The sequence below is a fragment of the Pan paniscus genome, chromosome 2 (genome assembly GCF_029289425.2).
Source record: "Pan paniscus chromosome 2, NHGRI_mPanPan1-v2.0_pri, whole genome shotgun sequence".
Taxonomy (NCBI): Eukaryota; Metazoa; Chordata; class Mammalia; order Primates; family Hominidae; genus Pan; species Pan paniscus.
In genome coordinates, this window is record NC_085926.1 from 191466215 (window position 1) to 191480000 (window position 13786).

The following is a 13786-nucleotide window of genomic DNA, read 5'->3' on the forward strand; positions in this document are numbered from 1 at the left end:
CTAGGGGCAGAGGAGGACATCAGAGAGAGCTCCCTTTGGCAGCATAGGTCTGAAGGAGGTGACTAATGGCTCCAGGAGACAGGCTCAACTTCCCTCTTACTTCTCTGGACTCTTCTCTCCTACTATTTAAGCTTCTGGAATGAGATAGTAATTGACAAAGGCCAATTACTTCTAAGTAAGAAACCATCTGCCAGGACACAAGCAAAAATCAATTGAAGCTGGATGAAGGATAAAGGCAAAAACTTTTACCATTCACTATTCTGAAACCAGGATTCTACATTAAAATCAAATGAAATTAATAGCTAGTGGAGAAGCAAGAAACTCTCACCTAAGAAAACTACAAGTATAAGACAGATTTGGCTGCCACAGAGAGGGAGAATATGAATATTGACAAAGCACTACTCCCTGAAGCTAAGATACAAAGGGATTGCCTAAGACTAAGTCTGGACAAGTGCAACAGATAACCCTGTCTACCTCTACTACAAGCCTAGCACTGAGTCATAAGCCCAGGAGGATACCACTGGGAGAGAAACAGGAGCACAAAGAGAGACCACTTCTACAATACAGGAATGCATAGATGACTAAAAAGTGAAGGAGTATCCAGATGATTTGATTTCAACACCTGTGATCCTAATCACTTCTAAGCCCAAAAGATCAGAGATTTAAGACTTATACAAAAAGGGATCTGGAGGTTTTGTTTCTCACAAGTTCAAAATAAGCCCAAAGTATAAAATAACTGCTAAACTAATAAGTACTGTGTGGGGCTTATGTAGCAGTACTAGTACTTGTACTGGTAATAACAGGCTACATCAAAAGCATAAAGTACACTGAGATATGAGCAGAAGGTTTGAAGTCAATCTGCCTATGCTTAATTTCTGTTTTTGTTGCTTCTTAGATGCCAGATTTGGGTATATTATATAGTTTCTCAATGCCTCCTTTTGTAAGATTGAGGTTAACAACCCACTTGAGTCAGGAGAGAAGAGAGAAACTCATAATATATGCACACATTTTTCAATTCATCTCATCAGAAATATATCACATAAAGTCAATGTGACATGTTAAATATAAACATGAAATAAGATAGTCTCAGATCTCTCCATCTACACAAACTTAATTCTTGGATAGTTTTGTTTTAGAACCGGCCTCAAAACATGAATCATTTCTCACAATATTATCTTCTAAGTACTGATTCTGAAACTCAAGTACCAGAGTTTCAAAATCCTTCAGCCATAGTTCCCCCAAGAAGGCAACAGATTCTGGAAATGCTGAAGTGATTACAGTTTTAGCCAGGGCCCTGCATGTGTACCCACTGAAATCAGAGTGTCCTGGCCTGAGGACATTATATTTCTCTGGAAAGCATTCAGGACATTTGGGCCTCCTCTCTGTTCTTTTTCTGAGGGGCCATTTCAGGTACAGCTGTACTCATTGTCCACAAGAATAGCCTTAGGCTGAGGGAAAAGTTGAGGAGATGGTGTTCTGAGCTGCCTTTCAACTCTACCCAGCCTGTGGTTTCAGGCAGCTTACCAAGGTTTATATGAAGGGCACTCAGAAGTAGCTATGAGCCAATGTCAAGTCAACCTACTCTGTCTAGTCCTCACAAAGCCTTGAAATGGGCACCCAAAATGAATCTCTTCTGGATCCATTGGCAAATGACCAACTCCCTCACCAAAGTGCCAACTCAAGTTCCTGTGCTCTGTCTTCCATGGGCCTGAGGACCCTATACGGTTCGGCACTGGTTAATCATTTGCCAATAGATTTACTCCTTATTTCGTTATTTATGAGTAATTGACACAACAACTGCCATAAATTTCCAGTTCTCATTTGATTTAATGTTTCCAGATATGCTTTTTCTTTCCTTGACCAAAAAACTCACAGCACTTTGAAAAAAAAATGAGTATTACTTAAATTTCTTAAGATGTTTCACAGCGGTTTTATCTGTTTTCAAAATGTTTAAATTGTGTGTGTGTGTGTGTGTGTGTGTGTGTGTGTGTGTGTGTGTGTTTTGGCAAGGACCCCAAGAAATCATCTGTATTGAGCCTCAGTTCAATCCAGTAAGGTATTATTATTGAAACTGGCCCAATTGTCTCATAGAAGTGATCTTTATAGTCTTTTAAAATAAAAATATTAAAATTGACTCAGGTCTTGAAGATTGAAACTTACATTTGGCCCTCCCTTAGGAAACCCACCCTCAGGACTCCTGAATAGTATCAAGGAACTGAAACTCACCAGATCATCACATTCAGACAGTGAGAAACCAGGTCCCTCATTCCTCATGATTTCCTTACCACTCCCTAATTCCTGTTTACCCAATGTAGTTACATTCCTTTCCTGCTGCATAAACCCCAATTGTAGTCAGTCAGGATATGGATTTGAGACTGATCTCCCATCTTCTCAGCTGCAGCACCCAAATGAACGTCATCTTCCCTGGCAATACTTGTTGTCTCAGTGATTGGCTTTCTATGCAGCCAGCAGCAGGACCTAGACTGAAACCCTGGTGTTTTGGTAACATTATCTCCACCTTGTAAATAGGCCAGTGTTAAAGAGAGGTGAAGTGCTGCATGGTTGTAAGAATAAATAATGTTAGAGCCAACACAACAATGTTGGTCTCCAGCCTCCTGATGTTGTGTTTCTTTCAATTACACCCTAATGTTTTTTCTACCATCAGCAACTAAAGTAGCACTTCCAAAATTTAACAAAAACAAGAGGCAACGAACCATTATTTAAGGCAAGGACTTAAGCCATGGCCTGCCATTTACTTTGCCAAACGAACCTGGTAATGTCACTTAACCTCCCTATGCCTAAATTTTCGCATTCATAAAAGAGAGATGACAGTTCCTTAGTGGGTTGCTGAGAGGATTAAATAAATTACTATGTGTAAAGTTCTTAGTCCAGAACTTGGCTCAGATCAATCACCATATAAGTATTTGCTCTTACTATTGCCATCCCTACTCTCGGCTTGCTCCTACTTTTCCTTTGGGGATTAAATGGCATTATCATCTTTCCTCACTGGACAAGCTAAGAACCTTAGAGACATCCTTAATAACTACTCATCCTGTTACCTCTTCTTTCTTACTTCCCAGTCTTTGGATTATGAAGTCTTCTTAATTCTATCATTTAAATATCTATTAAATCCATTTTTTACTCAGCGTCCTGTCTGACAAAACTATATAGTTTAGTCCTATTCCTCTCACCTGGACTATTTCAAATACCTCCTCACTCTTCTCTCTTCCAACCAACTTTGCTCACTCCACGATGTAACATCCTTTAAAATATCCTACCATATTACTCTCTGCTTCAAAACTTCCAGTGGCTTCCACATTGTGTCATCCAGGCTGGCATCACAATCATTCTGACCAAATCCAGCTCCACCATCAAAGATTCTAATTCAGTAGGTCTAGAATGGCACCTAGGAATCTATTTTGTGTGTATTCCCCCACCTGATTCTATAGATCAATATTTGAGAATCATTGGAAAGGATACTCATTAGAATGCCTTATAAAGTTCTTCAAAATCATACTCCACCCTCCAGGCAAATGAAATGTCATCTTTCCCCTTGAAGTTTTCTTTGACTAAATTGTTCCTTCTTCTGTGTTCCCACAGTTCTGTATGCATAGCTCTCAATATGATACCTATTATATCACACTTTCATTATATTTGTACCCCTGGGTTCCTAACTTGCAGGGACAACTTCATGGGCACACAACCTGTGTGGTCACACAGGGCCCACACTCAGAAGGGCCCTACGCTCAGAAGGTCCCTACACTTGGCTTAATGCTCTGCTATCACCATCCTGAAATTCTTAATAATTGTTGAACAAGGGACACCTCGTTTTCACTTTGCACTGGGTCTTGCAAATTACGTACTCAGCACTGCCACTCGATTGTGAGCTGCTTGAAAACAGAAGCTATTTGCTATTCTTTCAAAATCCTCCTTGGTTAGCACAGAGGACTCCTGGCAAAAAGTAGAGGTTTCTTAAATACTTGTTGGGTTTATACATGAATGGATGAAAAGATAAAGTATCTCATAGAAAAATAGTATAGTATGGTTAATTAACTCTGAAGAATAAGCTTTTGTTATTCTTGGGGGAGAGGGGGACTAATTGATAAAATCCTGAGACTATTGACCATTGACCACTCCAAATAAATAACATAACATTTTCTAGGTTTATTTTTAAATTACTCAAACCACTCCTACTTTTGAGCCCTGCTGCATCCCTGTTCTCAGAATGCAAAATTGCAGTTAATAGAGCTTGCAATTACGCTCTCATGCCCGGAGTTTTTGTGCCAGGTACTGTGTTAAATTCTGGGTGTAATGGGAAGGGGAAGGGATAAGCCAAGAAAATGTTAATTGAGCAGGGTCCCTGTCTTCAAGAAGCAATTAAATTTCACTCCTCTAAAATTTATATCGAAGATGAGTTGACTTCATGGGAGTTCTGCAGCAATGAATTGAGAATAAAGACATTAGACTTGGCCAGTGGCCCAGCTTCCTGAACATTTCAAATGACAAAATGTCTCAGCCTGAACACAATTCCCCCACTATGAGATCTGTGGGTTCACTAGTTAACATTGGCAACTGACTCAGAGGTGCTCATGGAGCATAATAAACAAGTGGCTATTGACGTGGGGGAGGTGCTTTTGCTCCCGGGTGTTAGAGAAGAAAAGACGAACATCAGCTATCAAAGTGTGCCAAGTAATTGGTGGAAAAAAATGTTCCTAGCTCCTGCTGAAGGCATGACAGGACTTCCAATGTGGTAACGACCACACACCACCCTGCTACCACGTTATGTGCCCATTACTAGGTTCTCCGAAATGATGTGGAAGTCCAAAAAGAGTTTACCGTGCTTTTCCACTGCTAGTTTTTAGTTACCCACTACTGGTTGGTATAATATCAGTTACAAAATTAAGAGATTCTAGTTGAAAACATATAAATGCCAATAAACATACAAAGATGTGTTCAACTTCAAATCAAGGAAATGTAAAAATAATACAACCACAGAATATCAATTTTGTATACTGAATGAGCCAAAGTTAAAAAGACTGATAATTTTCAATGTCAGCATGAATGGAGGAGAAAGCAAGTATTCTCAAAAAAGATTGCTAATCCGAGTATAAATTGGTACAACTATAACTTCTGAAGGGTAATTTGGCATGATGTGTTAATCCAAATTTAAAATGCATGTCCCCTTTGAGGTAGTAATAATAATTCTAGGCCTTTACCTTAAGGAAATAATCTGAAAAATAAATAAATATCTAAGTACAAAGTTGTTCATCACAGCAAAAAAAAAAAATAGAAATAATACCTGTGCAACATGGGAAACCTGCTAATACAGCACAATTCATCCAAACACAACTTGAACATTGAAATACTTATGTGACACTATAATTATCAAATATATATATATATATATATAGAGAGAGAGAGAGAGAGAGAGAGAGAGATCCATAAAGCATTTGTAAGTATAATGGAAAGTCTAATTTTTTTTTAAGTAGAGATAGAATCACTCCATTTTTGTTAAAAAATACATATTGGCCAGGTGTGGATGCTCATGCTTATAATTCCAGCACTCTGGGAGGCCAAGGCAGGTGGATCTCTTGGGTCCAGGAGTTTCAGACCAGCCTGGGCAACATGGTGAAACCCCGTCTCTACATAAAATACTGGAAAATTAGCCAGGCATGGTGGCATGCGCCTGTGGTCCCAGCTACTCAGGAGGCTGATGTGGGAGGATCACCTGTGCCTGGGAGGTTGAGGGTGTGGTGAGCTATGATCACACCATTGCACTCCAACCCAGACAGAGACCCTTTCTCCAAAAAAAACTAACATTAAAAAAATACATATTTCTAAGTATATGTATATTTTTTAAGAATAGAATTTTTAAATCAATGGAATAATCTTGTTTTGCCATGATGCAAACAAACGGATGATATCCCAAAACAATATTCACGTTGTTTTTCAACATGTAGCGGGGAAAAGGGAAATTATGAGGCAATAATATGTTCAGTGATGTGCTGGTACGTATTTAACAAATAGCCTTCAGGCGGGCAGGGTGGAAGTCCTGTTGTAGTATTCACAGATTTCTGTGGCATAAATACCACCAACATTATTTATTTCAAGCTACCAATGTGATGTCACTGAATTAGGAGTTGGGAAGAAATGGGAAGAAATACAATTGCACCATGCTGTGTAATACCACTACCTAGTATTTCCATGATACACATAAATTAGGTGCAAATAATCTCAAAAGCATAGATAAGTATGAAGATAGAGCAAAATAGTTAGAAAGTGGTGAATTTTAGGTGTTTTTTTTTTTTTGAGACGGAGTCTCACTCTATCCCCCAGGCTGGAGTGCACTGATATGATCTCAGCTCACTGCAGCCTCAAGCTCCTGGACCAAAGCGAGCTTCCCACCTGAGCCTCTCAAGTAGCTGGGACTACAGGTGGATACCACCACATCCAGATAATTTTTTTGTATTTTTATAGACAGGGTTTCACTATGTTGCCCAGGCTGGTCTGGAACTCCTGGGCTCAAGCAATCTGCACGCCTCAGCCTCCCAAAGTGCTGGGATTACAGGCTTGAGCCATGGCGCGCAGCCTGCATTTTTTATTGACATGTCTGGTGGTAAACTCATGAAACATACTTACTTCATTCTTTAGATCCTTATTTGTCATTTCAATATTTTTACAATAAACATACGTTACCTTTATAATCAGAAAAGAATTCAAAGGTTTTTTATTTTTTGTCTTATTTGTTAAGGCCTAGAGAAAAATATCAGGGAACGTTACTTATTAAAAGTCTCACTGGAACAAAACACTTCCCCAAAAGATTGATTGTGTTAAGGTGTAACTAAAGAGCAATGTTAGAATCAATTAAGCCATGATACCTTCGTTCAGTCATGGTATAAGGAAATGGTTCTAAATTCCTTCAAAATAGAAATACAAAATGTCAGGACTCAAAGAGATTTGTGCTCCAAGACATTCTCAAACTCTCACTTTACAAATAAGGAAGCTGAAAAAGGTAGGTGTTTTCCCAACGTATGCACAAGGTAAGTAGAAGATAACCCAGCTCCTCTCCATTTATAAGTGGTCTCTACGGCCTATGAATAAAAGTACATATTCCTGGCCACGTGAGGTGGCTCATGCCCATAATCCCAGCACTTTGGGAGGCTGAGGCAGGTGGATCACAAGGTCAAGAGATTAAGACCTTCCTGGCCAGCACGGTGAAACACCATCTCTTCTAAAAATACAAAAAATTAGCCAGGCATGGTGGCATGCAGCTGTAGTCCCAGCTACTCGGGAGGCTGAAGCAGGAGAATCACTTGAACCCAGGAGGCAGAGGTTGCAGTGAGCCGAGATCACGCCACTGCACTCCAGCCTGGCAACAGAGCAAGACTCCGTGTAAAAAAAAGAAAAAAAAAAGTACATATTCCTTTTGGTATAACTGAATGGCGAAGAGATGACCTCATTTTTGTGGGATAGTATTTACTCAATTGGTTAATTGCTAAGCCCTTGGCTTTTCCTACCTTTATTTAGATGATAGCAGCTCACACTTCGCCAGAACTGTATACTTCTCAAAACATGTTTATATGGGTTATCTCCACTGATCTTCATGAGAGCTCTGTGAGTCTGGTAGGGGGAAGAAGGACCAGTCCTATTTTACAGGTATAAAAACTGAGGCTAGAGCAGGCAAGCGGCTGGCCGAAGGCCGGTGAGAGCCAGGCCTCCCGTCCTGTCCCAGTGCTCTCCTGGAGTTTCCTCCTCGAAGCCTTTCTGAGGCAGTCATTTAGGTGAACCTTCCCTGAATGCCACTTTCTCACCTTTCCTTCCTTCTCCCTCCAAAAGCTTCTTTCTACCTTTGGGTCCTGTCTCATTTCGCAGTTAAAGATATTATTTTCAGGTCACCTAGGGTTGCTCTTTAGTTCCTGTTTGCTTTTGGTTTGTTATTTGTTTATTTATTTATTTTATCTATTTACTTATTTTTGAGACAGAGTCTCGCTCTGTTGCCAGGCTGGAGTGCCATGGCACGATCTTGGCTCACTGCAACCTCCGCCTCCCAGGTTCACGCCATTCTCCTGCCTCAGCCTCCCAAGTAGCTGGGACTACAGGTGCACGCCACCCTGCCCAGCTAATTTTTGTGTTTTTAGTAGAGATGGGGTTTCACCATGTTGGCCAGGATGGTCTCAATCTCTTGACTTCGTGATCCGCCCGCCTCGGCCTCCCAAAGTGCTGGGATTACAGGCACGAGCCACCATGCCCAGCCTGTTTTTGGTTTTTTAACTCCAAAATGGAAGATAATCCCAGGCATCTTTAGGCCTCAGAATATTCTTCTTTATTTGACATGAGGTCTAAACCCTAGCATGTTGTTTTCTCTTGAAATTTGAAGTAATTTCTACCACAAGAGAAATTAGGTTTGCAAAGGTTCAAGTAAAGTATATTATAAAGCACGAAACTAAACACTTTGGTGTGACACATTTCTGGACTTGGAAGTCAGAGAAGACAGACTTATTTAAGATACTCGAATTATCTAGAAGAAAAAAGAAACTCAAATTATCTATAACAGAACAGATGCTGGGGAATCTAAGAAGACTGGATGTTGATGTTCTCCTTAGCTTTGTTTTATGAAGGAAGGGAATGTGTTCTGTTAAGCGTGGAATGTTCTCCGGAAGAACTGGAAAAGGTATCAGTGGGCTATGTTCAGGTCCAGAGACAAAAGAGCTGTCAACTTAAACTAACCTGTGCGGTGCCTCAGCTCCTGGACTTACTGGTTGATGCAACCTTAGGGAAAGCCCGTGTGCATCAATTTCCTCATCTTTAAAGTTAGAATCACAGCATCTACCTCATAGGGTTGTGAGGAAAACTAAATTAGCTAGTGGCCAAGAAAATGCTGTGTATACTAAAAATCACTACAAAATATGTAGACTATATATATAGCTTGATAATTTTTAAAGTTTACTGCTCTGGGCAAGGGATGGAGGAGTGAGTTAAAAAGGAACAGAGTGTCAGACACAGCAACAGGCAGGTGGCCAGGTTTCCGTAGGCAGAAGAGGACGGAGAGCTCAGGAGTGCATACTAATTGCTGCACCTCTGCTGAGACTACTGGCCAAATGACTGCCTACCAGAAAACACAGTGTCCCTTTCCATATTAAAGGGCCTCTCCTAACTGGGCTTTCAGCTGCATACAAAACTACGTGGAGTTCTCCATGCATCTGATGGTGCCGTTAACTAAATTGCTTTGGTGGTATATGTATGCTAGGGAAGAGGTAACAGTTTCCCTACAACCATGAATGTCTTCTGGAAAATAAATGATTCTTATTGAGACTTGAAAGACAAATTGTCCGAGAGCAGAAAGGGGTTTACTGGAAAAGAGTGAGTGTATTTCTAAATGAGAGAGAGGAAAAAAAAAATGTTTCAGAGGAAGGAGCCCCTGCCTTCTGGTGAAGAGTATTCAAGATGAAGATAAACTTTTCAACTTAATATCGAGAGTAATGAGATATTCACTTCCTAAAGAAAACTCTTTAAAGAAACAAAGATGATATCCAATGTGGGCTAGCAAGCCATTTCTGGTGACATTTGTGGAGGGGCTGAAGGCAATTCATTTGGCAGTCAAATCTGAATGAAGTAAAGGATATGGTTAAGAAAGGCACCTGAACTAATGTACATTTTACTTCTTTATAATTTTTTCAGCTTTGATAGCAGAAGGCATCTACTCTTGAAAGTCCAAAAAATGTTGTTGCTATAGGAACAGGTAAGCAGATTAGACTTGAAAGACCAGTTTAGGAACAAAGAATGTAATAGTCAGGGCTAAAGCAATTAACCAAGAAAACATTTTAAGTAAATATCTTTCAGGTTTGTTATTTACATATTAATTCCAGGAAGATTAAATGCTATTATGGAATGAGAGCGTCACATTTTAACATTTTAATTACATCATTACTGGCATAAAAGACTATGCTTATACAATTAGCAGAAAGACCTTATTAAACAGAAGTACACATTTCTAACTCTCTCTTGATTACATTGTAATTGAGAAATACAGTTTTAAATTCATCCTGAGCATGAAAGTCATCTTTGATTTTCCTATAGTTCTCAAGATAGAAGCACATCTCAAATCAAAGAGATACTGAACTACCGAAAGTTTTCTGTAACCAATCTCTATAATGAGGAAGCCACAAAAGTAAAATTCTAGAAGAAAACAGAAATGTGTGTAGGCTGATAATTGTTAATATTGCATGTCTTCCCTGTCCAACAGACTCGGTGAACAAGACATGTGAGAAGAGAAGGTCAAAGACCCAGCTGCACTTCTGCTTCACTGCTGAACTTCTGCTTCTTCCTATCAGGGAATACACTGCTCCTCACATTAGGGATTTCCTAAAATTGTTAGGTGTTTTGAACAGAACTGGCTATACCAATGAGGCTCAAACAAGAATCATAAAGTGCATGGTGCTTCTCTCCCTCTCTGTTTTCTTTAAAAAGAAAACATTCTTGACAAGATGAATACAATATTTTCATTCTAGCAAATTTCTGCTGTCAGAGGTTATATTTACAGGATAGAGAGATTTCTCAAACATGACCTTTTCTCATGTAATACCAGAGTGAAATTTTAGAGAAGTCTGTGTGTGTGTGTGTGTGTGTGTGTGTGTGTGTGTGTGTGTGTGTGTGTGTGTCTTGCAGGCTGAGAAGTGGGATGGGAAGAAGGGAATGTGGCTAGAATCTTACCATCTCATTCTCTTCTCCTTCATTGAGCAGAGCGTGCTGGCCCTTCTCAAAGTGTCCCATGAAAAGGTTATTCCACACCTCCTCCCTGACCTTGCCGGGCAGACGCTTCCAGGATGAACTCCAACTCTCCGAGCCACCGCAGCTCCTCAGCTGACTAAAAGAGTTAATGATCCTCCAGGTTAAAACTCCTCCTTGAGCACACACCTTCTCTCAACAAATGACAATACTTGGCAAACTGAACTCCTCCCACGAGTCGCCCTCTGCTAGGAGGAATTGCTGGCTGCTCCCTGCTTATTGCATTCTCTCAGAGCAGCTGTCTCAAAGGAGGCTGCTCCCATGCCGATCTTTTTGTGCCCAACTTACAGGGAAAGAACTCATTGCCTGCCCAGTGCCTGCCAGCCTCAGACTTCTGACTGCAAATCCAACAGGACAATACAGAGTTGGCAGGACCCTTCTCAGGAGCGAGGAGCGGGTGCAAGAACTCCCAGGTCACTGCTTTATTCAGAGGACCTAAGGAATTGGGTTGAGCGGAAGTGCACAGAGCTGCAGATTTTGTTTGATGAATGAAAGCTTCAATCCACAGGTTTCTAATAGTACTCTCATTCATTTTGCTTACAAAAGGTACAGATTATCACTAATCCTCTTCAAAAGGTATTTGTAATCACATTTCCTTGTATATGCAAAAAAAATTCTATTTAAAGTGTATGTGAAATTAAGTTTACTTTTTTGAAACACATGTAGAAAAAGAACAAAGGTATCATCAAACTAGTCTATGTAGTCTCCTTTCACTAAAATATTGATGGTTCAACACTTAAGGAAGCCTAGAAATAAAATATTCAAATGACTATATGGCCAGACTCTTTTTTAATTTGTTTACACATTTATTCAATAAACAGTGCCTGAGCACAGGGACTACCTAAAAAAGTTAAGTCATATTTGCTACCCTCATGTTGATGTAAGGATTCAAACATCCAAACAAATATGATAGAAAGTGGATTGTTATTATAAGAGCTGGAACAGAAGTCTAAGAAAACTGTCAGAAGTCCCAATGTGGTGTAAAGAAACACACCCCTACCCTAGCTCTGGCAAAATACCTGTATTCCAGCTGCTTGTCTGCACTGGCCTTGCTGTGTGATCATTTAACTATAGGAACTGGCTCTTCTCACCTGGTACCGCCCGACAGGACTTTTGAGAGAATGGAATGAGATCATTGTGAAAGTACATTGTACGGCACTGATCAAGTGCTGTTAGGATTATTAAACTAAATGTGCATTTGAACAGTAGGTGTTAGGACATAGTGGCTGAGGGCATATACACTAAATTTGGAAGGCCTGAGTTCAAATTTGGACTGTACTAGGTGGTCGTTGTGCTACCTTGGGATATAACAAGTTATACAAACTCCATTCTCCTCTATTTCCTCACATGTAACATAAAGATGATGATAATAGAACCTACGTCCTAAAACAGACTTTTAAGAAAGAGTGCCTGGGAAATAATAGGTGTTCCACAAAAGATAGTTATTTTTACCTTCACCATGTCCACTGTCTCTCCCTCAAGCTACATTGGCAATGATATCTCCAACCTGACCCAAATAACCCTAATGTGACCAAGATCAATGTGTGCATGTGTGTGTGTGTATGTGTATGTTGTATGTGTAAAACCTTGAGCAAATAGTAAAGTATAGGATAAACATAAAAAGTAAGCTAAGTAAACCCATTGTAATAGTAATTACAAAATATATATGTACGTGTGTGTGTATGTGTGTGTGTGTGTGTGTATATATATATATATAGTTCTCTTGGTTTCAAAAATTTGCTAGCACAATTTAACCAAATAAATGAAAATAAAATTAACATTTTATCACAAGGTCAAAATATAAGGAGTAAAGGGTTTATGGGGTGGGTAATAAAAATGTTCTAGAACTACTGATGGCTTCACAAATTTGTGAACATACTAAACCTCACTGAACTGTATACTTTAAAAGGGTGAATTTTATGAAATGTGAATTATATCTCAATGAAGAGATATAACAAATTTAAAAATCATACCTCAATAAAAAATTATACCTCAGAAAAACCTAACTGAACATTTAACAGCCTTACTAGGCAGTAATTATATATTTAGTACAGAAAAAAATATAAAACAAGCATATTCCAAATTTCATGTCAACTGATGGAGGTTGAGGAGTGTTAGTATGTGACGTGGTGAAACTGTATCAGTGCTCTTGGGCAGGTGAGAAAGAAGTAATTCATTCTCCTGTTTATCACTGGCAATATCTGCAGTTTCCTTTTGGCTGGGTTCCTGAATGCACTTGGCAACTCTTGCACCCTTGTGGGATTGAGATGAGTGTGTAACTGATTAACAGCTAGAGGAGAAACTGTACACAAACTTACCCCATCAAATAAATCAGGTCATGCTGCTACAATATTTAAGCTAAACTTGAACAGGAAAATATGTAAGTCCTTACGAACATTAAAAGCTTTTATAAAAATCAGATGTCCATGGAAAATTATTTTCCACAAACCTGGTTCAGTAGAGCTGAGGACTCCAGTAGTGAGAGAGTTTCCTCAGGTTCCTTGGGAGTTCTACTGGTAAAACATCTAGATTTTACCTATGGCAACACTGCTTATGGGCAGCACTCACCCTCATTTAGTGCTTTTGGTCTACAAACATAACCATAACCAGAAACAGGGCTAGGTTGTGTGGGAAAGCAAAGAGAACATTTACAGAACACTTCCAGATATGAGGCACAATTCTAAACAGTTTACACTCACTGCTGCACACAATCCTGACAAAAGCCTCTGTGGTTGATACTATTCTGGTCATTCTTATTTGACAGACAAGGAAACACAGGTGCAGACATTAAGTAATTTGCCTACATTCAAACCATTAGTAAGTGACAGAATGAGTATTCGGACCTAGGCAATGCAGCTCTCCCAATCCGTGACCCTAGTTACTGGACTAATACCTCTTCTACACATTTATGTGGCACATCCAAAGTGCTCTGCAAAGAGGTTTGCATTTATATGACCAGAAAAGCCTCTTTGTGAAGGAAGCATTTTGAGAAAGGCCTTGG

At 39.6% G+C, this 13786-nt stretch overlaps 1 protein-coding gene and 1 long non-coding RNA gene across 3 annotated transcripts in view; one reads left to right on the top strand and one right to left on the bottom strand.

Moving 5' to 3' along the window:
- The window catches only part of ATP13A4 (ATPase 13A4), a 194833-nt gene that overhangs the window by 145557 nt on the left and 35490 nt on the right, over nucleotides 1-13786 (bottom strand). Inside the window, exons 1-2 of one of the 2 annotated variants that reach the window (XM_034957912.3) lie at nucleotides 11074-11490; nucleotides 10711-10864 (exon numbers count right to left, since the gene is read on the bottom strand). In XM_034957912.3, the coding sequence (XP_034813803.1) occupies nucleotides 10711-10770 (60 nt within the window). In that variant the 5' untranslated portion in view covers nucleotides 10771-10864; nucleotides 11074-11490. Of the gene's footprint in view, nucleotides 1-10710; nucleotides 10865-11073; nucleotides 11491-13786 lie in introns of those variants that run through there. The other variant, XM_055110792.2, reaches the window with a different exon arrangement.
- LOC130541396 (uncharacterized) lies at nucleotides 9381-11555 on the top strand. Its single transcript, XR_008955445.1, has 3 exons — nucleotides 9381-9476; nucleotides 9679-9739; nucleotides 10244-11555. It is a non-coding gene; the product is annotated as an uncharacterized LOC130541396 (long non-coding RNA).